The sequence below is a fragment of the Lissotriton helveticus genome, chromosome 3_1 (assembly GCF_964261635.1).
Source record: "Lissotriton helveticus chromosome 3_1, aLisHel1.1, whole genome shotgun sequence".
Lineage (NCBI taxonomy): Eukaryota > Metazoa > Chordata > Amphibia > Caudata > Salamandridae > Lissotriton > Lissotriton helveticus.
The window spans coordinates 405,856,736-405,879,364 of NC_136061.1; the positions used below are offsets into that span (position 1 = coordinate 405,856,736).

At 44.4% G+C, this 22,629-nt stretch overlaps 1 protein-coding gene across 3 annotated transcripts in view; it reads right to left on the reverse strand.

The window, feature by feature from the left end:
* ORC2 (origin recognition complex subunit 2) overlaps window positions 1–22,629 on the reverse strand; it is a 334,428-nt gene that overhangs the window by 28,072 nt on the left and 283,727 nt on the right. For all 3 annotated transcript variants that reach the window (XM_078680185.1, XM_078680186.1, XM_078680187.1), the window contains 2 exons: window positions 12,808–12,869; window positions 4,372–4,490 (listed from right to left, as the gene is read on the reverse strand). In XM_078680185.1, the coding sequence (XP_078536311.1) occupies window positions 4,372–4,490; window positions 12,808–12,869 (181 nt within the window). The remainder of the gene's footprint in view (window positions 1–4,371; window positions 4,491–12,807; window positions 12,870–22,629) is intronic.

Below are 22,629 nucleotides of genomic sequence, written 5' to 3' on the forward strand. Positions count from 1 at the left end.
CGATCCCAGAAGAGAGGACACTTGTCTGGCTGTGGGGGCCTGATTGTCCAGAAGAAGGCGACCCTTCAGGAGCATAGATGACAATCTCTCCTCCGAAGGACTCACGCTTGCCTGTAGTGAGTCCAGAGAAGCACCCAGGTAGTGGATCCGCTGGGAAGGGTTGGGAACTGACTTTTTCAGATTGACTTGAAGACCCAACGAGTCCATTAGTTTGAGGCAGAACGACAGATGTTTTTGAAGCAGCGACGGAGTGGAGCTTTTCAACAGCCAATCGTCTAGATATGGATAGACGAAGATCTTTCTTTTGCGAAGAAAAGCAGCCACCACTGCCATGCACTTGGAGAATGTCCGAGGTGCAGATTTCAGGCCAAACGGCAGCACCCGATACTGGTAGTGACGGCGTCCGATCTGAAACCTTAGGAACTTCCGATGCTTGACTGACACTGGTATGTGGAAGTAGGCGTCCTGCAAGTCGATGGCACACATCCAGTCTCCCTGATGAAGATGCGGGAAGATCTGGTGCAGGGCGAGCATGCGGAACTTTTCTTTTCGTATGAATTTGTTTAGCATTCGAAGATCTAGAATGGGCCTGTATTCCTTGGCAGTTCCTCGTTTTTGAACCAAGAAATACCGGGAGTACACTCCTTGATTTCTGTGAATGGAGGGAACCTCCTCTATGGCCATCTTCTTCAGGAGGACTGAGACTTTGTCTTGTAGCAATTGACTCTGGAAACATGGGAGGTGTCGCGCCTGAAGGAGGACTTGCGGAGGAGGAGATTTGTACCTCAGCAAGTAACCATGCTGCACAATATTCAGCACCCATCTGTCTTTTGTAATGGAGTTCCACTCTTTCAGATGATGAGAAACACTCCCTCCCACCGGAGTGCCGAACAGACGTGGAGGAAGCAATGGCTCAGGGCTTAGGAGGTTGCTTGGAGGAAGACTGCTGCTTGTTATTGCCACCTCTTCCTCTGCCAGGACGACGCTGCTGGAACTGCGTATTCTGCTGAGACTGGGATTGCCACTGAGGGGTTTGAAGCCTCTGCTGGAAAGACCTCCTGTCTCCCTGGCGAAAGCGTTTCTTGAATTCCTTGCGCTTTTCTAATCCCACAGCTTTGACGGTGTCCATTTCCGCTTTCATTTTGGACATTTCGTCGTCCGTGTGTGGACCAAACAGAGATTTCCCATTGAATGGCAAATTCAAAATCTTCTTCTGGGCGTCTGGTTTGAGCCCTGTCAGGCGGAGCCAGGCCGAACAACGGGAACAAATACCATTTGAATAGCCATGGGCCGCAAGGTCAGAGGCATCCACTGCGGCGCTAATAACTTGATTGGCTACCAGGCCTCCCTCCTGTATAATATCCAGAAAGTCTTGGCGATCTTCCTTGGGGAGCTTGTCTGTAAAGCTAGTTAGGGAGTCCGAAAGGGACCTGTCGTACCTTCCAAGCAAGGCAGAGGCGCTAGCCACCTTCATAAATGAAGAGGAGGTGTTGCATACCTTCCTACCAAACGAGTCCATAAGTTTACTATCTTTTTCAGGTGGTACTGAGGAAGAAGTAGAGCCTGCATGGGACTTCATGGCAGTCGCCACAATAATGGAGTCCGCAGGAGGATCAGATCTGAGGAACAATGGATCCTCTGCAGGGGCCTTGTACTTTTTGGCTATCCGAGATGGAACAGATCCCACCACTGCTGGTGTGAGGAAAGTAGCCATAGCCGGTTCTAGGAGGCCGGGGACCAGGGGCAGAAGAGGCCTGGGCGCTGTGCGATGATGAAGAGTATCAAAAATCACAGAAGTGGGAACCACTGGAGTATGCAGCGTAATGTTCAGCTTTTTTGCTCCCCTGCTCAGAACATCGGAGAAAGTCGCGAGGTCATCAATTGGAGAAACTCGGGAAGGAGGCATAGATGAAAAGGTCGGAGAGTAAATGGTGTGCTTCCATTGTGTTGCCTGCACCGCTCGTTACTCTACTTGGCGGGTACGCTGACTATCCGCTGGGTTCCAGCTGTAATCACCAGCAGTCAGCGTCTAGGGAGCCCCTTTTACTATTCTGTGCTTGGGGGTACAGAGGGTGGCGTGAAGCGCACTGGTGGCCACGACAAAGTGCAGCATCATATTTGCCTTCCACTCCTGCATTGAAATGGCTTCTGGTGCATTCCACTCCTTTTAACTGCATGTGGCAAACTAGCATGGAGACCTAGGCGACTGGCCACCCACGCGCTGGTTGCTGTATTGAGTCATACTTCCAGGGACCGGATGTGGGCTTTATTTGGTGCCATGACCATTCCTCCTTCTTCTAAGTATGGGCCCCAACAGTCACCATCCTTCTGTCTGGTCCCACATGTTTTCCTCCTATTCTCTCCCCCTTCTCCAGGACATCCACTGTGAGGTGTCAACTGCCGGGGATATTGTTGAAGCAGACGCTTCTTAGTAGCCAGGTGAGTCATTCCATGCCACCCCTGGCTGTTTTTAATTCTTTTGCGGCTGATACCAGTCATCTGGCTTTTTAACCCTTCTTTCATATGTATATAGAGTTTAGAGAGTTTACTTTATCGTCTCTCACCATTGACAGTTGATCCACGCTTTGCGAGTCTGTACCGGTTGACATGACTGACCTCTTTTTACCTGTTTTTCTTTCTTCTTCTTTTTTGTGTTTATGTCATCCCCTCTAGGTTCCAATAGCCTTGGCGGGACTCCGTGCTCGCACACTGATTAGTGGGGGGTAGACACCATTCACCCTTACCACTTAGTGTAGATAGTTATTTGGTCCTGATGAAATGCTCTGTATCGTTTAGAACACATTGCGTGAAACATGTCGACCATTGCTATAGAGTAGGACCCTGCTCTCCTGAACCCTTAAGCTAGAGAGCAGCCGCTCTTTCTGCTTTTAGCAAGGTGGGTTACCACTCTATTAAAAAAATGTTGTGGACAACCCAACCTTTTTTAACCACTCACACACATCTACATCGTCCCCTTACTTCCCTAGGGACCACACACCCTCATACCCAAGGCACGATACGGCAGAAACAAAAGATCTCCGCTAAAGCGCCCCTTTATGGGTGCCCGTTGGGTATTGCACCGCCGACCCGACGGGAAGCGAGCCCATATGATGAAGCATGAAACCTAGCTTGCTGGGTGTGTGAGGACTCTAGTTCCAACAAGGAGGATTCCTCTCCTCTGTGCCTTCACTCACTTGGTTCCATCTGTCAACTTTTAACACTGGGGAACTGCGTACTCTCTTTTTCAGTCTACTAACGTCAGGGCACGTATGCTGGACCCCGTTAAAACAGCCTCTCTGTCCCTCTTTTTGTTAGGTCCTCATAAAAAGCGCTCTGGTACCTACGGGTCTACCCAGCGCTATATAAAACTTCGCAAATAAAATAAATAAGGATCAAGTTGGGTGTAAACACTGTAGCCCTCCCAGCGGATATCAGTTAGCTGTTCTAGGGGCTGGTCATATGAACTGCCTAGATCAGAAAGGTGTGTGAGCACCCCTCAGATGACTGGTGGATGCAGAGGAGGTAGTGTGCATAAGTGTGGTGGTGGAGGTAGAAAATATAGGAAAGAGCTGGTTTCTCTGTGATTCCTTGGCACTGGCTCCATAGGAGCATCCAATGAGGGTTCTTCGAAGGCAAGCTTTTTGTTGCAAGGCCTTCCCTTACTGCTTGAGCTGTAGTGGTTTCGACATGGAAATTCCCAGTGACAAAGCATATAAAGAGATGCTTCTGTCTGGTGTCTCTGTAGTATCATTGCCTCCGACCCTTAGGATCTAGCGAGTGATGTGTTGTTGTCCTTGTGACTTCTCAGAAGGAAAGTGGGGAGGCAGAGACAAGGCCCGCTTGGGCTTCTTGTGCTTCTTTTTAGATTTTGACTTACCTGAAGACTTGGATCGCGACAACAACCTGTCTCAGGAACAGGTCCGTTTCTTTGAATTTGAGTGGCCTTTACTCAATTTCCTTCAGTGATCGACTATGTACAACTAGGCTTCGAGGTGCCGGATCGACATTCGATGCATCAGGGCACATTCCTCACACGACTTGGAGTCATGGCCTGACCCTAAACACCAGAGACACACCTCATGGGGTCTGTCACAGACATTTGTTTGCAACAGTCCCTTTAGGGCTTAAGCCATGTGGTTTTAAGAGGGCACATATTCTCTAGCACACTGGAAAGAAAATTTGGATAGGTGAGGAAATATCCATCAGAAAATTGTTGCCTTTTTGCTACTACTAAACATGACACTGAGCTGCTGGAAAAGTTTAGCAAATGTGCGTGGTTGCTGCAAATACATGATCATGTAGCACCAGAAATCTCAAAAGACATATTTAACAGTTGCAAGCACAGAGTATGTGCACTCCCACCAGACTCACCTTCTTTGTCCGAATGAGTTTGTGGTCCCTGAATTCTGTCAGCTGAGCTCTCAGGGTCAGATCGCTGTTTACTAGAAAAGCCTCACGACACTGCTGATAGAAATCTTGAAAAGATAAACCTGTGTGGGAGATGACAAGTTACACTATAAAGGTCATTTAAACTCTTACATGTTTTACGTTGGCTCAAATAGGAGACAAACGGTTGCTTACAGTTTTACTGTTGCTTTTACTCTGGTCTACAGTATTGTGGACCTCCACACCACTGCTTTAATTTACAACTCCCATACAGCTCCCAACTAACGCAAGCTCTGCACCATATTTATATACATGATGGACAGTTGTTACTGGTCTCTTTTTACATTTTAAGTGTGCTGAGTAATAAAGAACATTACTGTGTTTTGCAAACTTCTGGTGGGAATTTCCTTGTACCAGACAGGCTGTTCCCAAGGAGATTTGACAAGAGGAGAACTTCCTGAGTTCTGCATAAGCATGGCTGCTTTTACTTGTCTGGCTGCAGGTGAAGGGGGCTTCTGCAGAAATCCACCAGATAAAAACAAAACCCTTTTTCCACTGCCAGGTTAGATCCAGCACAACTATACCCTCAATTCCCATTCATGAACATGAGCAGTCGCTGTTCTTTTGGGAGAAGGCATGAGGCTTCCTCTATTCAAGAAGCAGACTCTAGAAGTCGGGTGTACCAACTAGTCATAAAATCATGCACCACATTAAGAATGTCTCTTGGAATCTGTTATTCCTAACTTTACATTTCTTAGAATATTCTGCCCAGATGCTAAAGAGATGTACAACAATAATCCATATGGTTATGGAGCTCCTCGCCAGCCAATTCCACATATAATAGGTGAATTAAAAAAAAAAACATGCTCTATTTTGATTAGAGGTGGGGAGTTGAAACAGAAAAGATGCCACATAGAACACTGGTCTGGAATAAGAGAGAACGGCAGCAAAGGGTACGTTTTGACAGTCTACGGAAGAAAGGTGAGACAAAAAGAACAGAGCACAGGTGATTATTCACACTTGTAGGAAAGTGCCCCTTTTTGACATGATCACCCCCACTTTTTGCCTGGTATTTGATGCAAACTTGACTGAAGTGCACTGTGTTCCTGCTAACCAAGTCCCCAGTGCCAGTGTTCTTCCCCCAAAACAAGATTCCACAATTGGCAAGGCCTTTAGCACCCCTGTATGTCCCTAGTAAATGGTAATCCTGGTACCTAGGGCATGGAAGAGGGTCCCTAAAGGCTGTAGCATGTATTGTGCCACCCTAATGGACCCACCACCAAACTCATGCAGACTGCCATTGCAGGTTGCGTGAAATGGTGCATACAAAAGTGAAAACACGACATGGCACGCACCCTGTGGCCATGCCCACTGACACTGCATGCAATATTTAAACGTCACCCCTGCAGCAGGCCTTAAAGCCCTAAGGCAGGGTGCATTATGTTACATGTGAGGACATATCTGCATGAGCAGATATGCCTGTGTGCTGTCTAGCCCAACTGCTATAGTACAAGTGAACAGGGAAGCCATCTTGAGTACATGTACTGGGCACTAGTCATCAAGAGTTCCCCCATCTACACGAGGGCTTCATTGAAATCTATGGTGTTTGGTATCAAACACCTCGTCTTGATAAATCTGTACTGATACCAGTACTATATTTATTATGACATGCACCCAGCTTAGAGATGCCCTCTGAAAACACTCTAATCGCTAGTGTGCTGTATGACTGTCAACACAGAAGGGGTTCTGACCTCCTGGAGCTGAGAGCCTGCGCTCTCGGAGGTCAGAAACAATGCCTACTCTGGCCAGAGGTGTTGGCACTTCCTCCAAGCAGGGTGGCTAGTAAACAGCATATCAAGGTAGGAGGCTGCGAGGGCCTAAGCCGCCTTTGATGTGCAGCCCTGGCTTCCCCCAGATAGGGCTGCCACCCCCTGTCCAGGGCCCATTGCCACCAGGAAAGGACAGGAAAATTAGCTAGTCAGAGGCGTATTCACTACCAGGCTAGTGAACACGAAATGTAGAATTCCACCATCTTGGTTTTTGGTGAAATTAGATACATTGGGTAAGGGTTATGACCACTCCCCAAAGGAAGTGGTTATATAGGGGGTGTTGGCACCCCAAAGGTAAGTAGCCCATTGGTTACTACTTTATATTCCCCTTAACGCCCCCAAATTGAGTATGTAGGTGCCACCTCTGACACCAGGAACTCAGATTAAACGGACACAAGAAGAAGAGGACAAAGAAGAGCAGAAAAAGCAAGAACTGAGGGCTAGCTGCAGACCTTTTGGTGCCAAACCATGCCTACCTGCACCTGTCCCGACAAATGCGACAAACCAACTCATCCTGCCGCTGTGCATCTACCAAGAACCCCGGTGGGCTGTCGGCGCTTTGCAAATTGCCAGCAATCTCCCTTGGAGTAGAGGAGTTACTCCCCTGCAACTTGCAGGCACCAAACAGCAAAGTCTACCATTCTGCTGCCCCCCGGTTACACCGAAGCAGCAGCCGCCCAGGAAGAGGTCTCCGTGCTCCAGAAGGTCAGATCAGTCTCTGCACCAAGTGAGAAACCGCCAGGACCGACCAGAGCCGCACAGCACTAATACCCGGGTACTGGACCCCCTGCAGCAACCAAAGCCTGTTTGAGTCCAATCCAGACTCCAACACCTCCAAGACCGAGCAGCCGTCGACCAATAAGGGTTGCCTGGACTCTCACTAGAGTGTACCTCATTTTGGTGCACTACATAGAGAGCCAGCTTCCTACAACCCATAAACAAGGTCTGTCAAAGTTTGAAATGAATTGCTTGAGAGGTTCGAAAGTAATTCTAGCATAACACTTTTGGAGGTGTGCACTCAAAATCCCCAGGTTAAGTCATGTTCAAATCTCCAACCCTAACAGCTAGACTGAATTAAACTAAATTTGGCACATAGACATACCAGTCAGTCAGTCAATTAGCTTTATTTTGATAAAAACAATATCTTAAAAGCAATACAAAACAGGACACCGAAAGCTAATACATTAATAACCATTAATAAAACAATTAAGATAAAATATTTTTTTTCCAATAAATATGATAAAAAAGGTCCTAATACATGACCACAATTAAACAATAATTTTTAACCGTTTAAGTCTAATTGACCACGCCCAGCCTAGATATTTAGCCAAACCACAAACAATCAATGGGCAGGTATCTGACATTAAAATACGCAGAGCGACTTTGTGGTGTCTTGTCGCCAGCCCCCTACATAGTGGTTTTAGCCACCTAGATCTTGGGGGTTTGTAGGCCGGGCATTCGAATAAAAAGTGGGCAACAGTCTCCACTCCAGATATGCAAAATATACAAAAAGGGACAGTCTGCCCCAGGATTTTCCAACGGGCCGTCAATTCTCTCAAGGGGAGCAGGCCCACCCTAAATCTAAAATACAGGGCTCTATCGAGGGGTTTTGATATCAGATCCAGATAAGGATCGTATTGGGGCAAATCCTTGATCTTAAGGAACTCCGTAGTTGTTCTACATTCCTAGGGTTGGAATTTAAGTTGTTGTCAACCCACTGCCAATAAATGGTCTTAAGGAAAGCTTTCGGAGGGGCACTTCTGGAAGACCATGCGTCCCCCAAGCCCATGTCTTCAAGCAGGAATTTGACATTACTAAGCCACCAAATTTTAGACCAGCCCGGCAACGACAGCACCTCTGACAGCCCCTCTGCATAACTAGCGAGTTCAGGAACCCTCCAGAGACGTGCCCATAGAAGTAGCGGACGAAGTCGGGCCTGATCTCCAATTGGGCGACAACCCTTGTCCAACTGCAGAGGTATCGTTGCAGCACTCTGAGGGAGAGACATCAAATCCTTCAGACATACCTTCTAGTGGTTTGTTGTAAATAAGATCAGTGTTTTGGAAGGTATTTATACATTTTAAATATCCCCACTCCATGGCCTGAATGGTTAACCTGCTGCAGATACGTACTGGCAGGACAAGTGTATACATTTGCATGGGAAAACATGGAACATGTCAATATCCTTGTGGATTACCATCATGTAGGTTTTTTTGATCATCTTTACTGTTATTTCAATTATGTTGGACAAACAATTGTGCAGTCATGGAAAGCATTTGACATGAGCCTGCACAACACAGCATACAATGTGTTAGTACAAGTTGTTGTCATCTGTAATAACATCCGTACACTTAGTTGCGCTAAGCTGTATGTTAGTCATAAATTTGAGTCATAAATAATCCCAATTTTAAGATGAAGCAAGAAGTAAAGTAAAAATAAACTTTATACGTAAACTGTTAATGTAGCAGGCGAGAGCAGCAAAGCATAATTTGTAGCGTTAAGGCAGAGACGAAAAAATGTGTTTTGCCTCAGAGTGAGCACAAGTACACCTTCAATAATGGTGTTTCAATTATAAAGAAGGTCACATTTAGAGTGTGAGCACAGGTATTGAATGGTTGCGATGTCCTCAGGTGCATGTTTTTTTTAGAAAAGACGCAAGTTTTTGGGTAGTAGGCTGGTATTCCATCTTAATATCAGCTGAAAAATAATGAGTACCAAAATAATGTATCAAAATGGAATTCAGAAGGTTAGCATTGTTCATAGTGCTTTTTTCGATTTGTGTGAGGGAGTGTACTGTTTTTGACAGTTCTCTCTGGAATACCCTATCTTCTTCGACAGGGGGTGGAGGGAATGACCTCTAGTCACTACTCGGAAGGCCTCCCATTCCGCTAGAGAGGAGGTTGTATGGTAATCTTCCTTAATATAGTTGTGAATACTTTTGGCCAGGGTGCTGAGAAATGCTGAATCTTCTGACCTGAAGGCATCATGTTGGGGAGGGAGGTTGACTTTACCTTAGGTCAAGCCAATTAACAATTAACAATGGGTTGTGGTAAGAGATGCGTAGGTAGTCAGACAAAGGGATAGAATCCGACAATTCAATCTTACATAGAGGTCGTGTGAAGGCGATTAAAAAGTTTATTCTAAGCCAGGATTTCATAGCCGCCATTTATCCATCATTTTTCGAGCCAGTGGTCTAGCGCTCTAGCATTGTGAGTCGCCTGGGCTTGTGGTTATGACCTATCCAATGTGACGTATAGCAAACAAAAGCACACAATTACATTACAAATCCCACCCAGTATCAATGGAATATGTACCTTTTTTTGCAAGTGGCTGAAACATTCTGCCCAGGAATGCACAATATTTCATTTTTGGGGTGTAGATGCTCATCAGATCAGAGGTCTTTTGTGTGTATGCAGAAAAGTTAGTGTAAAAGACTTGGCCTTTCCAAGCATTTCTGAAAACCAGTCCCCTCTGCCAATGTTATGTGGGATTCTTGGAGCAAAGCTACATAGACCCCTCTATATTAAAAGAAGAGGATAGATTCTGTATCATTTGTTTTTGGTGTGCATCCTCCTAACGTTCCATGTGTTCACAGAAAGATTAACTGAGCTCACAATGAAAATGTACAAGAGTAAGCCATTTGCAATATATTTTTTCTACTACAGAGATTATGATGACTGTTGCTCCACAGACCATCTGAGACTACCCAACACATTAAAAGACAGAATTACATAACACATAACCATAAGTCCCTAAGCTAAGGGACATTATGGTTAAGAAAGGAAAAAAAAGACTATAGAATTGCTCAGATATGGTCGGTTGTAACACAACAGAAACGGATCAATGGAGAGAACCTTAAATTAGGGGGCATAAGGGTGGCGTGGTCCCGATAACCACAACTATGTATTTTTATTAGTTACTACAGTTCCTTGAACCTTTAGCAGACTCTACACCAACAGTACACATTTGACCCAATCCCTGGCACCTTCACACACACAAAAAGCTCCAAACCATACGGTGGCTACGTATTTGGCAGCTCAACAGCATATTCATACCAAGTAATATTCATACGTCACTCAAGGCTTCCAGGCCTACTGTCGGCTAATAATTGCACCCTCACCATCATCCTCCACTTATCTGCACATCAACTTCAAGTTCACCAGAAACAGATAAATAGAGCATCCCTTCAAAGTCACATAAGAAAATATCAATCTTTCACGCATTAAGCCTACATTACAGTGCAGCGTAAACCTAGGAGCAAGACTTTTAACACAGCCACCTTAGGCTATATAAGGGAATTACTCTATTTTTTAATTTATGCCCAGCGTGCAAGAAGTGTAAATCTCTGTAGAAAGTTCTACTTGCCACATGAAGCTATTATCATTTTATATCTTTTTTAACATTTGCATCTGGCATTTTAATATACTACTCTTTGCAATGGTTTTAATTAACTGAGCAATAAAGATATACTTACATAAGAAAAGATGCCTCTAAATAGAACAGCCACCTAAAATTGAGCAATGGGCAACCATACACCCACTATAAAACAACAGCAATGTTCTTCAGCATATACATCTGTGAACATAATGCACCAATCAGGGCGCTAAAAGGAGTGAGCCAGCCCCTGATCAATATAATGCATTGCTAAGCAATCCACTAGTCTATTCTAACTTTGTTGGGCACTATCGAGTATGACTCACCTCTTCATAATACGAAATACATCCAAATACAATGTCAACAGACCACTTTGGCCATGATCAGCAAGTACCATTAAAGTGTGCCCACATTTCAAAAGTTCTTTAGGACCATACAAATGGCAGTCGAACACTATACAATTCTATGGCAGCATACACAGTGCTTAAGTGTTCCTTGACAGGAGGACTTTAAGTACACATTTATTTGGGGGCCCAAACTATGAATTGTACTATCTGGCGTGCCAACTGCAGTGGCTGAGGACGTGGTTTGCCCCGTAGATGCCGCCCAATGTCCTGTAGGATGAGAGAAGGTGGACTCAGACGTGTTGCAGACAGCCGCACTTGCTGGTTCGGTCTCTCCACTGCTCCATGCTGTCCGGTACTGTTGAGTGCGTTACCAGCGCCGTCTTCGTGGAGAGACAGCATATTCGCCAGACCTGCCCCTATGGTGTTTGCTGGCTTTCAATAAGGTCAGGTCAACAGCATACCAGTCGCAGAGGTGGCGCGCCTCTGTTGTCACTCGGGGTTACTGTTCACGAAAAGGTCAGCCCTCTCCTTTGAGGACCTTCGGGAGATATATCATACAACGTGTTTTTGTAAAGCACATGTTCACCTGGAAGGTTATCCTGATGCTGAATAACAGTTGTTTAATGTTACCCAACTCAGTGGTACTTATGTCCCTGTGGGACAGTTCCTGACGCATACAGCGATCAGGGAAGCCATCGGGGATGTTGTGGGGAGATCCAGGCAAAGAACCCAAAGTAGACCCTATACTGCAGGTATTACTCACATGGGGCTAGGAGAGATGCCGGATCATAAAAGTGTACACAGTGATAAGTCCAACAGTGGGCCTGGTGTTTTCCAGTCTGAAAGGCAAATGGAGTCATTAACTACAGATTGCCTTGGACGATGCATACTGGAATAAGATCCCAAGTCACATCCCGTAGGTCTTGAGGAAAGCACAGCTGAAACGGTTACAATTCAACTATGTCCACTGCACATAGCTAACCCCACACACATCTATAAAGGATGTTTGGCATGGTGCCCCACGAATGTCCTAGATGTGGCGCAGAGCATGCAGACTTTTAACACATGACTTGGTGGCGCACGGCACTGAGCCCCGTCTGGACTGATGTCTGCACCTGTACTACATGCATCACGGGTAGGCAGTGCATCAATGTGCCCAAGACATGCCTGTTGGGCCTGATGCCTCGCCCTAAAGCGGACAAGGCAGGGAGCAGGCTTATAGACCGGCCACCCCAAAAAATAACAATGCACTGGAAGAGAACCTTGGCGCCGGTTGTGACGGCCTGGAGGGACAATGTTAGCCGTTGAGTGGGACACCCAGATCATGGGATGAGATGTGATATGTTACTGCCAGCACTGAAATCGGACACTGACCTGAGGCCACCGTGAGATGGTGTGACTAAGGTGATACTAAAGGTTGTACCCACTGATGTCTCGGGGGTTGGCCCCTACCTAATGTCCCTGTATAATGTTCACAGTGGCTGGAGCAAATTTAATAGCACTTACAGCCTGATTCATTATTCTCCCGTTTTGCGAGCCCCTAATAGCGATTCATAACGAATCGCTATTAAGGACTTGCAAAACGGGATTCATGTAGGAATTGCAATAAATATTGCGATTCCTACATGTTCCTTATTTGCGATTAGCTAATTGCTAATCGCTAATAAGGAATAACTCCCCGTGCATTCCTATGGGCCTACAGGCAAACTCTCAAAGAACAATAAAAAAAAAAGCACAAATTCCATTGTTATTTATAAATCTAAACAACCATTGCCATGCTGCACCTGTATTATAAGGAATAAGGAAGAAGCACAAGAGTTTGGAATTCAATGCCTAAATATTGTGTCCATCAACAACACTGGATACCTCACCTGGAAATGAAGGGTTATCTTTATTCGCAAGTTGGTACTCAGCCAAAAGCCTGAATATACCTCTAAAAAAAAGAAAATAACAGTACATAAGACAGGATGTGATTCCAGTTTCAAGGTGAACAGGCTGATGTGCATACAACCAGGTGAATGTCTAGAGGCCAAATTTTTAAGTTTCAAATTTAAACAAATCGAAATATAAAGTTAACCTCAACAATATTAAAGCCTGTTAAACCTTTGGCACGAACGGATTAAATGCAAGAATAGGATTTTCAAGAGAAACTAGGTTGCTTGTTCCATTCTTCTACCAACATACAGCTCATTTTAGGATTCAATACAAACACGGTAAAATGTAACATTAGTCGATAACTACGCCCACACACTTAAATTGTGGTTATGGTCAGGAAGCTAATTTATGTTTTGTTGATTTGCCATCAACAAGTGTTAAGTAATGACAAAAACAAAAGATTTGGCTTTTGTATACTTCATCAACATCCAGGCGCACAGCATAAGATGAAATGCACACAGCGCAAGACAGTCGTAGGCTTCTGAGGACACACATGCTAGTACACACAACACGCACACAGAAAACATACATATAAGCAGCCATGCATACAGAACAGACATAAGCACACATATATAGAGAAAACATGCAGGAGAACATATACAAGCACAGCTGCACTGCTACTGTATGCATCGTGTGACAGTCAGGCATTCCTGGTGTCTTGCTCAAAAGCACTATTATATGCTGGGATTTATAAAAGGGAAATCTTAATTATCGTGTAACCATGCGTTTGTAGTGAACATGTTGCATTTGTAGCATGTGTTACTGTAGCTACACGTGCTGTACATAGACTGGAAAGCAGTGCCTCCCATTAGTAGTAGGTAGAAGAATGATTGTGTGGACAAGGTTGTAATACAGTCTGTCCAACTAAAGCCTTCTGACAGGCTCGAATATCCAAACATTAGTGTTTTGTAAACCGGTGTTGACCCTCTAGCAGCTTTACAGATGTCTGCTATTAAGAGACCATACAAAGATGAACCTATCAGCCTCATTCTTTCTAGCGTTGGGGGGCCCAGGTACTACATGCAGTATACTCTTCCCTTTAGCACAGCATGTCTGTACAAGATAACAATCTATCTGGCAATGCCACCCTTAAACATGATGTTTCCCCGGTGAGGTTTTGTAAATACAAAAAAAGAGTTGCTTTGTTTTTGATTGTGTTCTATCTTTGAAATACCTTAGGGGCCTTTTGACATCATGTCTGTGTTACACCATTTCTGCACCGGTTTGTGGACATGGGAAGAAAAAGGGGAACTCAATTGTTTTGTTTATGAGGAAAGGGAAACCCACCTTTGGAAAAAAGTTGCCATTTGTTCTGAAGACAACCCTATCCTTGTGTACATGAATACATGATTACTCCACTTTTAGTTCTTGCACCTCACGTTCTCTTAGAGAGGTGATTGCAACAAGGAAGACAACCTTCTATGATAGAAATGTAATTTCACAAGAGTGTAGGAGGTAAAACTGAGGCCCCATAATTCTTATGAACACTATACAGAGATCGCAGGTAAAAAAAGACTGTTGGATCGCATGGAGAAATTACACATTTGGGGCCCTCCATGAAAGTGCTGACAACTGGAATTTTAAAGAGACATGGGTTCCCTATTCCACATGTAAGCTGCCACTGCAGCCAAGTGTAGATGTTTGGAGGTGTACGCTAATCTCAACTTTTCAAGTTGCAGTGACTAACAAATTACATCTTGACTGATGGATTAAGCGCCTCGGAAATCTGTTTTACTAAACAGTAGTCAACAAGCTTTTTCCACCTTGCAGCAGATCAAGCTGCATATTGGGCTTGTATGCTTCAAGCAGGATTTTAATACAATCCTTTAACAGTTTACGGCAATCAAATTCGAAACCTCAGGGGCCAGGTTGGTAGCTTAATGTCCCTGAGGTTTGGATTTCTGCGCTGACCCCAGTGCTGAGTCAGGAGGTCTGGCCTTCAGTAGTGTTTTGTGAGGATGGATCGACAACTCCAGTATCTTCGAACACCATAGCTGTCCCGCCCAAGTAGGTGTGACCAGAAGGAGAGGCATGCACATTTCCCTTATTTTCCTCACTACATCTGTTACCAGATGTAATAGTGGAGAAGCATAAGCAAAGATTTCTGACCAATTCGATTATACTGTATTGCCCGTGGACTGTGGGTATCTGGAGGCAAAGCCTTGGCATTTTACTCATTCAACGGTGGTGCACAGATCCACTGTGGGTGTGTCTCATATTTGAAAATACATTTGAACTACTCGGGGATTCTTTTGCAATTTTTGATATGTCCTGCTTAAGAGGTCTGCAAAGTCACTGTCAACCTCAAGAAGATGCTTCGCTAAGAGCCAAATGTGGTTGTCAATGGCCCCAATGCCAGATTGTTTGTGCTGTTGCCGACAGCAGGGGCGCATACATCCTGCTTCTTGATAGGGCTATCATGTTGTCCATCTTTACTACAACTGTTTCCCCCGAATTAGGGTGTAAAATGCTACACAGCCCATAAGCAAAGCATCAGTAACAAAAGCCACTTACATTTGAGGGTCCAGGAATAGCCTGCCCAGTAACAAGTTACTGTATTTCAACTATTTCAGGCTTTGCTGGATACCAACACCAACACAAGATATTCCTAGATATCCTCAGCTTGAGACTATTGCCTTGCTAGATACTCTTGAGGTGGGCACATTTATATTCTTGCATGAGGTACAATTGCTATAGATAAAGTCAACATCCCCCACAGTGTCATTACCTTACAGTAACAGAGCACAATGTCTGAAAAAGAGGCAGCAGCTTTTGAAATTTCATCACCTTTTATTGGCTTGGTTTGGCTTTCCCTGACAGTGTATAAAACAAAACCTAAAAATGTTGAGTTTACAGTGGTTGGAAATTGCATTGAATGTGAACAGTAGCTTGTGAGTGCCTGAGTGTGTGCTAGGGATTGCTGTCAGCTGCTGGTCTTGATCACCCAGTCATCCAAATGTGGGCACACGTGATGCAACCACTGCTAAGCATTTGGTGAAGATGCATGGTCCAATGTGATCCAGAAAGGCAGAACTTTGAACTGGCTGTGCTGTCCGCTTATGGCAAAGAATAGGTTGTGGTAGTGCACCGGATGTATGGGGAGGTGGAAGTAGGCTTCCTTGAGGGTGGCTACATGGCTTCCTGCACAGAGCGGCTGAATGACATTCTGTAAGGTGGTCATTCTGAAGTACTCCAACAGGAAGTCTAAGATAGGCTGCAGTGTACCGTCCTTCTTTGGAATAAGGAAGTACTGGGAGTACACCCCTTGACCCTTTGGTGTGGGGGCACAAGTCTGATGACACCCTTGCTGAGTACACCCACACTTTATCTTGGCTTAATCTCAAGTGTTCTTGAAAGATTGCATGTTGATGAGGAGGTATTTTTGGTGGGATGAAACTCTAAGCTGTACCTATGTCCACTACTGAGAGCACCCGATTGTCCGAGGTAATCTCCTCCCATTGCAGAAAGTATACCTTTAATCTTCCCCCGACAGATTTGTTGTGATCAGAAGGGATGGAGGGTGAGCTACTGTTTGTTGGTAGTGGGACCCCTATCTGAGCCACCTCTACCTTTGACTCTGCTGTTTCCGCAGTAGCCACATCTTTGTAGGCTTTGGAAGTGTGCACCGCTTAAAATGCTTGCTTTTGCTGGTATCTCAGTCTATGGAGAGTTACTGCAGATTTGGCTCCCATTCTTGCTTGCTGCTTGTGAAAAGAAGACATACATGATTTAGTCTGGATGCCACCCACAGCTTTAGTAGAGTCCATGTTTTTTTTTAAGCATCTCTTCCACTTTCCATACCACCCTCCCCCCAACAGGCATTCTTAATATAATCAGAGTCCTGTCCAGGAACCACAGCGACGGGGTCACTGGTATTGCAGAATCGAATCCTTCCAACAATGGATTTGGATATCTTACGACTGAAGTTGAAAGGAGCAGATAACGCAAAGCTCTCCGAGCTCAAGCCGAACATCTGATTACAATGGCAGAAAAATACCCATCTGGGATGGAAATGTTTGTCCTGACCCATTGTGGGCTAAGCAAGGAGTCAAGAAATATCTAGAGACTTCTTCAAAGAAATACAAATGGTAAAGGTCCATGCAGAGCCCTAGAGGGCAGGAGAATACACAGCATGTCTATCTACAGCGACACATGTTACAAACACATATTTATAGTGGCAGACCTCAAACTAACATCTCAAAACCACACCATGTTGTTTACTACAAAGCCAGAACTGGTTTCTCAAGTGACACAGGCCATTTGCCAACTAGGCCAAAGCACAAATGTGCATGTAGACGATTTAAAACTAGAAATATATTGGTCTTAATGAAGTTGACAATTTAACTTCTTTTGTTTTCCTGCTTCAAAATGAATAATCATTTGACAATTTTAAAATTTCTTCTCTCTACTGAGCCATCACAAGCCTGTTCTTGGTCAGATTTCCCAACAGTCTGTTGGTGAGTCCCAAGCAATAAAGCTTTGTAATGGTAAATTAGTTGTCAACTGGTACTGCAGTTGATGAATACTACAAATGCCTCAACTTTCTGTGGAAACAAGATCCTTCTAACATCATCACCATGGAAAAATAGAATCTGCCCTATAATAATCATGGTAAGAGTTGCATTCCTTTCTCGTTTCACCATAATCACACGGCAGGCAATTCTATGCCGCTTACTAAGCCCTCTTCTATCGAACGGGTTTGACTTGACTGAATCCTGAAAGCTGTATTCATAAATTAAAACCTACAAAATGTCCAAACGCATTAGATAATTGTTAACATGATTGGACAGCTGTAAAGGTCTCCTTCAGCTCAGTTTATCAGATTTTAACTACTTTATAAAGGTTACATTGTATGTCATCCAGTCGAATGAGGAGTGGGTGTTATGTTTCATACTTGTACCCCGATATAGGCACAGGTAGTTACAAAAACCTTTCACCTATAATTCCCCTGCCATTACACTACATAACGGCTCTTGGTATTGACCTTTTACCTAGTTACGAAACTGCCTAAAGAGTGTGGGGTTTTCTCCGAAAACTAGCCTCATTCATTATGCACAAGGATTCTTATAATCACAGTAGGACTGCCATCTCCTGCATAATAACTATGTATAAGGGTCATTCCTTCTGTCATCCTAGTCCAACATGACACAGCAAGGTAGATCCCCGTAGGGTACCACTTTGGGTATATAAACACCATATTTTTGCTGAGGCAGAGAGAGGAGAAAAAGGACTTCCATGCTGACACACTGATGCAAGACGCTGAGGTTCCTGCACGCAGATACTCCAGCTTGCAGTGGTCTGACATCCCTCGCAGGGTGCCCATCTCGAGACCAAGACGGGGTCCTACTGTCTCTCACTTCAGGTTATGGGATTGGCTTTATTCTAGGGGAATTCTTAAATCTACAACTACATACATGTTAGGTACATCTAGATAGGGTGGCATTGTAGGAGTACGCATTGATTACTATCATGTATTTTATATACTTGCCTGTATTAATTGTTTTAGCACTATGGTAGGAACCTACCATCCTTTTACTCTATTGGTGCTGACAATCATTTATATTCGTTTCTGTCTTACGATTGTTTCAGCACACCTATTTTACATTTGAATGACGCTGGTTCAATAAATACTTATTGGAAAACGTCCCCCCAGACAATTCTGTGTTGTTCTCTGAGACAAAGTGAGCACAAGTGACTGAGCAAAAAGTACTGTACTGTTCACACGATTCTGAGGAATCAGGGTTGTCATGTTCGATAGTTGCCAGAAACTATTCACTCCATGGCAAGAGGGTTACATGGGGGCACTGTGAGCTAGCAGGACTACAGACTAACTTATCCTGTGGGGGTATCTGGAATCAGTCTGGATACCAATCCCATAGTTTAAGTTGTCTAAACGAGCAGATTCCATATAGGTTTATAGGAACAACACATGGCGCCTAACGTTGGTTTGGTACTTATTTAATGGTCAACACTGAGCCGTTCAGTCGTGCTATTCTCAGAGACCCCTACTCACAATTTTCCAGAGACGTCTGGAGTGGGACGGTAACAATCCGCCACAGCTGAGTAGGCATATCCTATGTATTGGCTGTAGGGTTATCAAGCTTGAAGGACAAATAGTTCCCTGTTGTGCATAAAACCTTATCTCTTTTTTCAATAATGGCTGACGAAGACGCCGCTGCGCCAGCACTACGTGCGACTGAAGCAAGGGAGGGAGAACAAGGTGAAATAAATATTGCAGAAAATGTCAGAACTGCCCTTTCTTTTAAACTAGCAGAATATGGAGTCACAGCTAGAGGGATGGGACAGCTAATTTTGTGATTGAGGCACACAAGTCATACAGAACAGAGGTATTCTATTCATGGGTTATATTCCCACTAGCAGATGCACATTCAAATACATTTCATTCTTATACTGAAGAAGAAACACCAGATGATTACTGTCTGTATTAGGACATTGAAGTTCCGCTCACCTACCAGGAGCACATAAACTGGTTTAAAGGAGCTCTCCCACAAACTAAAGAAAAAGTGAGACTCGGTCTGCACGGAATAGATGGAGCAACTACGCCAGTCCTAGCGGCTTACAGGCGGCATCCAGACATTTCCTCAATGTCGGTAGAAGACTTACATCCACTTTATAAAGAAATAATAAAACATTACAGAAACCTGACACAATTCGTGATGAGAACACTCACACTTCAACCAACAAGGGCTACACCAGCAGGACAAATTCAGGGGTCTGCAACTAAAATTACTCCACAAAAGTTAAACAGTTTTGGGTAAAATGCCCACTAGACGTGAGCAAATGGCATTTTGGATAGCTCGAAAAATAACAGAGGCAGTGTTTCCACAAACAAGCCCTCAAGAAAAACAAAGAATGCAAACAATTTTCTTGCCAATGGGGATAGCTCCCCAGATAGAGGATTGTACCGCTTGGGGTACAGTTTTCGCTGCCATAAATACCAGAACTCATGGTATCCCTTCAATAGCAGTAATGCCAGATGTGTTAAGACAAATCCAGAATGAGTATGGAGCAGAACCTGCTCTGAACTTAGGGATGAAATTGTTAGGCAATTTTGCCCAGGTATCAACTATTATATTAGCAAACAAAAAAGGGGAGGCAGCACCAGAAGCAATACGTCAACGCATGAGGGATATCACTCCTTTACAACAGGGGCGTGGATTACCTAAATTTATCGAAGATACCTAGGCCGAATTAGGTAGATATAGTTTGAAAGCTAGAGCAACAAAACCTCAACTCATGGATGGTCCTGATAAAGATAACACCAAGCAAGTACCTGATACTTCGAAGAAAAACTGGGATAATAATAATAAAAAACAAAAGAATAGAGAAAATAGGTCACAGTCCAGGGGTGGATCTCAACAGGAGCCCTTCAAAAGGAGGTACAACCTTAGGAATCATGATAACATTAAAAACCTGATAGGTATCAGGATACCGATACACGTTCCTCTCGTTCCTTTCAGGGTTCATCAAAAAACTCTGAGAGGGATGGACGGTCCGAACACACACAAGGAGAGCGCTTCAGACTATACTTCCAAAAAAGAAGAGAAATCAAAATCAAAACCTCAATTTAAAAAGAAGAAATTAGCAGGTCTGAGGACTCAAATTCTAAACGGCGAATGGGTTTGGACTATGCTAGACAGCGCAGCAGAAGTAACAATAGCTCGGCAGAACCTGATGGAATTTCTGGCGACAGCAGAGTTAAATGAATACATCACGGTGGAGACATCTGATACGAGGGTAAGTGTTCCACATAGGTTACATGAAATAAGACTCCAAATGGAGGATAACAAACCCAGAAAAATTAAAGGTCTCTTTTGGGAGAACCTGACCTATGGATATGACATCCTTTTGGCTGAAATTGTTATGGCATGCCAAAGGGAGAAACTGTAATTTTACTAGCTTTTTCCAACATAGTTTCAGTATACTTAAAACATTCATACGCGCAGGAGTGGGCAGTAGCACTCACTCCAGCATTATATCGCAACCATGTTGGGTGTGATACGGAGTCACCTCACCAAATATTCCCAGTAAAAACGACTCCAACTCCACAGAGACAGTAAGTACCCAATAAAACAAGAAGCAAAAAAACAGGTCAGAGAGATCTTAGATCAACTTGAATACAAGGTTGTAATTGAAATTTGCACCTCTTCAATAAATAATCCTTTGTTTCCTGTAATGAAACTAGATAATTCATATTTGTTTCGTTTTAGACTACAGACATCTGAACACATGCACTAAAACATTTGTACAGTGCCGCATTAATGAATATCATTGTGCAGAAAAATACAAAACGACAATAGATATGTCAAATGGTTTTTCTGCCAGAATATAGCACCTGAAAGCAGAAATTTGACAGCACTCTCAGCGTCAATTCTGTCAACTCCCCCAAGGGTATCAGAATAGCCCTGGGTTGTTCCCAGCTAGGGGAACAGAGTTACTTCCGAATATGAATGAAGAGGCATTGTCCTATGTAGATGACATTTATCTGACGGATGATGACTTAATAGATCATTTGACCAGGGTGAGCAACATAATTTTGGGGTTCGCCTCTCAGGGATACAAATTCAACTTTAAAAAAACTCAAAAATAGCCCACCTCTAGGCCAATTTCCTTGCTGAATACGGAGCCTAAGATTCTGGCTAAACTCCTTGCGAATCGGCTTCTGACTGTGGTTGAGACCCTGGTCCATCCGGATCAGTCCAGCTTTATACCTCACCGTAACACGGCATTGTTCTGGGCAGGGCGGCTTCAATCTTGGAGGCGGCGGCCACAGTTTCTTTAGACGCCGCTATGGCATTTGATACCATCGAATGGCCATATTTGTGGGCAGTGTTGGAGAGACTGGGGTTCGGCCCGAACTACATAAATTGGGTGCAACTTTTGTATTCCCAACCCATGGCCCAAGTTGTGATCAATAACAAAAAGTCAGCGGCCTTCACCTTGGGTAGTGGAACCCATCAGGGATGCCCTCTCTCCCCGCTCCTGTACTCCCTAGCGCTGGAACCATTGGCAGCCTGGATTCGCGGAGACCTGATGATTCGGGGTATGTGTTGGTCTCCGGATTGGGAGGACCGTATTTCCCTCTATGCCGATGACATACTTCTCTATCTTACCTCTCTGAGAAGATCCCCGACCGTGGTGTTGGATATCCTTGCGATCTTTGGCAGATATTCCGGCTACTCTATAACCTGGAGCAAGTCCCTCCTGTTTGTCGTGGCAGGAGAACCACCGATCCCACCTTGCGGCTGTCCGATACAGACGTGTACAGAAGGTTTTGAGTATCTGGGTATTTTCCTCTCCGCTACTCTCACAACCTTCGCCCCCCCTTGCTAAGGCTGCGTAAGGACTTTGATATATGGAAGTAGCTCCCCCTCTCCCTGTTAGGAAAGGCTACCCTCTTTAAAATGATGTCTTTGCCCCGGTTCTTGTACGCCCCCCAGAACGCCATGGACCCGATCGCCGCATCCTATTTCATTGAAGTAGAGAGTCTCCAAAGGGACCTATTGTGGAACGGTAATCCCCGTATCGCTCTTGGTAAACTTTCCTTGAACTGGTACGACAGAGGCATCAGCCTTCCCAATATCAAATTGTATTATTGGCCGACTCACCTGTCCTTCATTAACCACTGCACCTACGCCCAGCTTGGAACACAGCTTGGAACCTATACAACACATATGCCTACATCACTACCACAAGTCAGACAGGGGGCACACCAACCAACGCCATATGAGATGGCT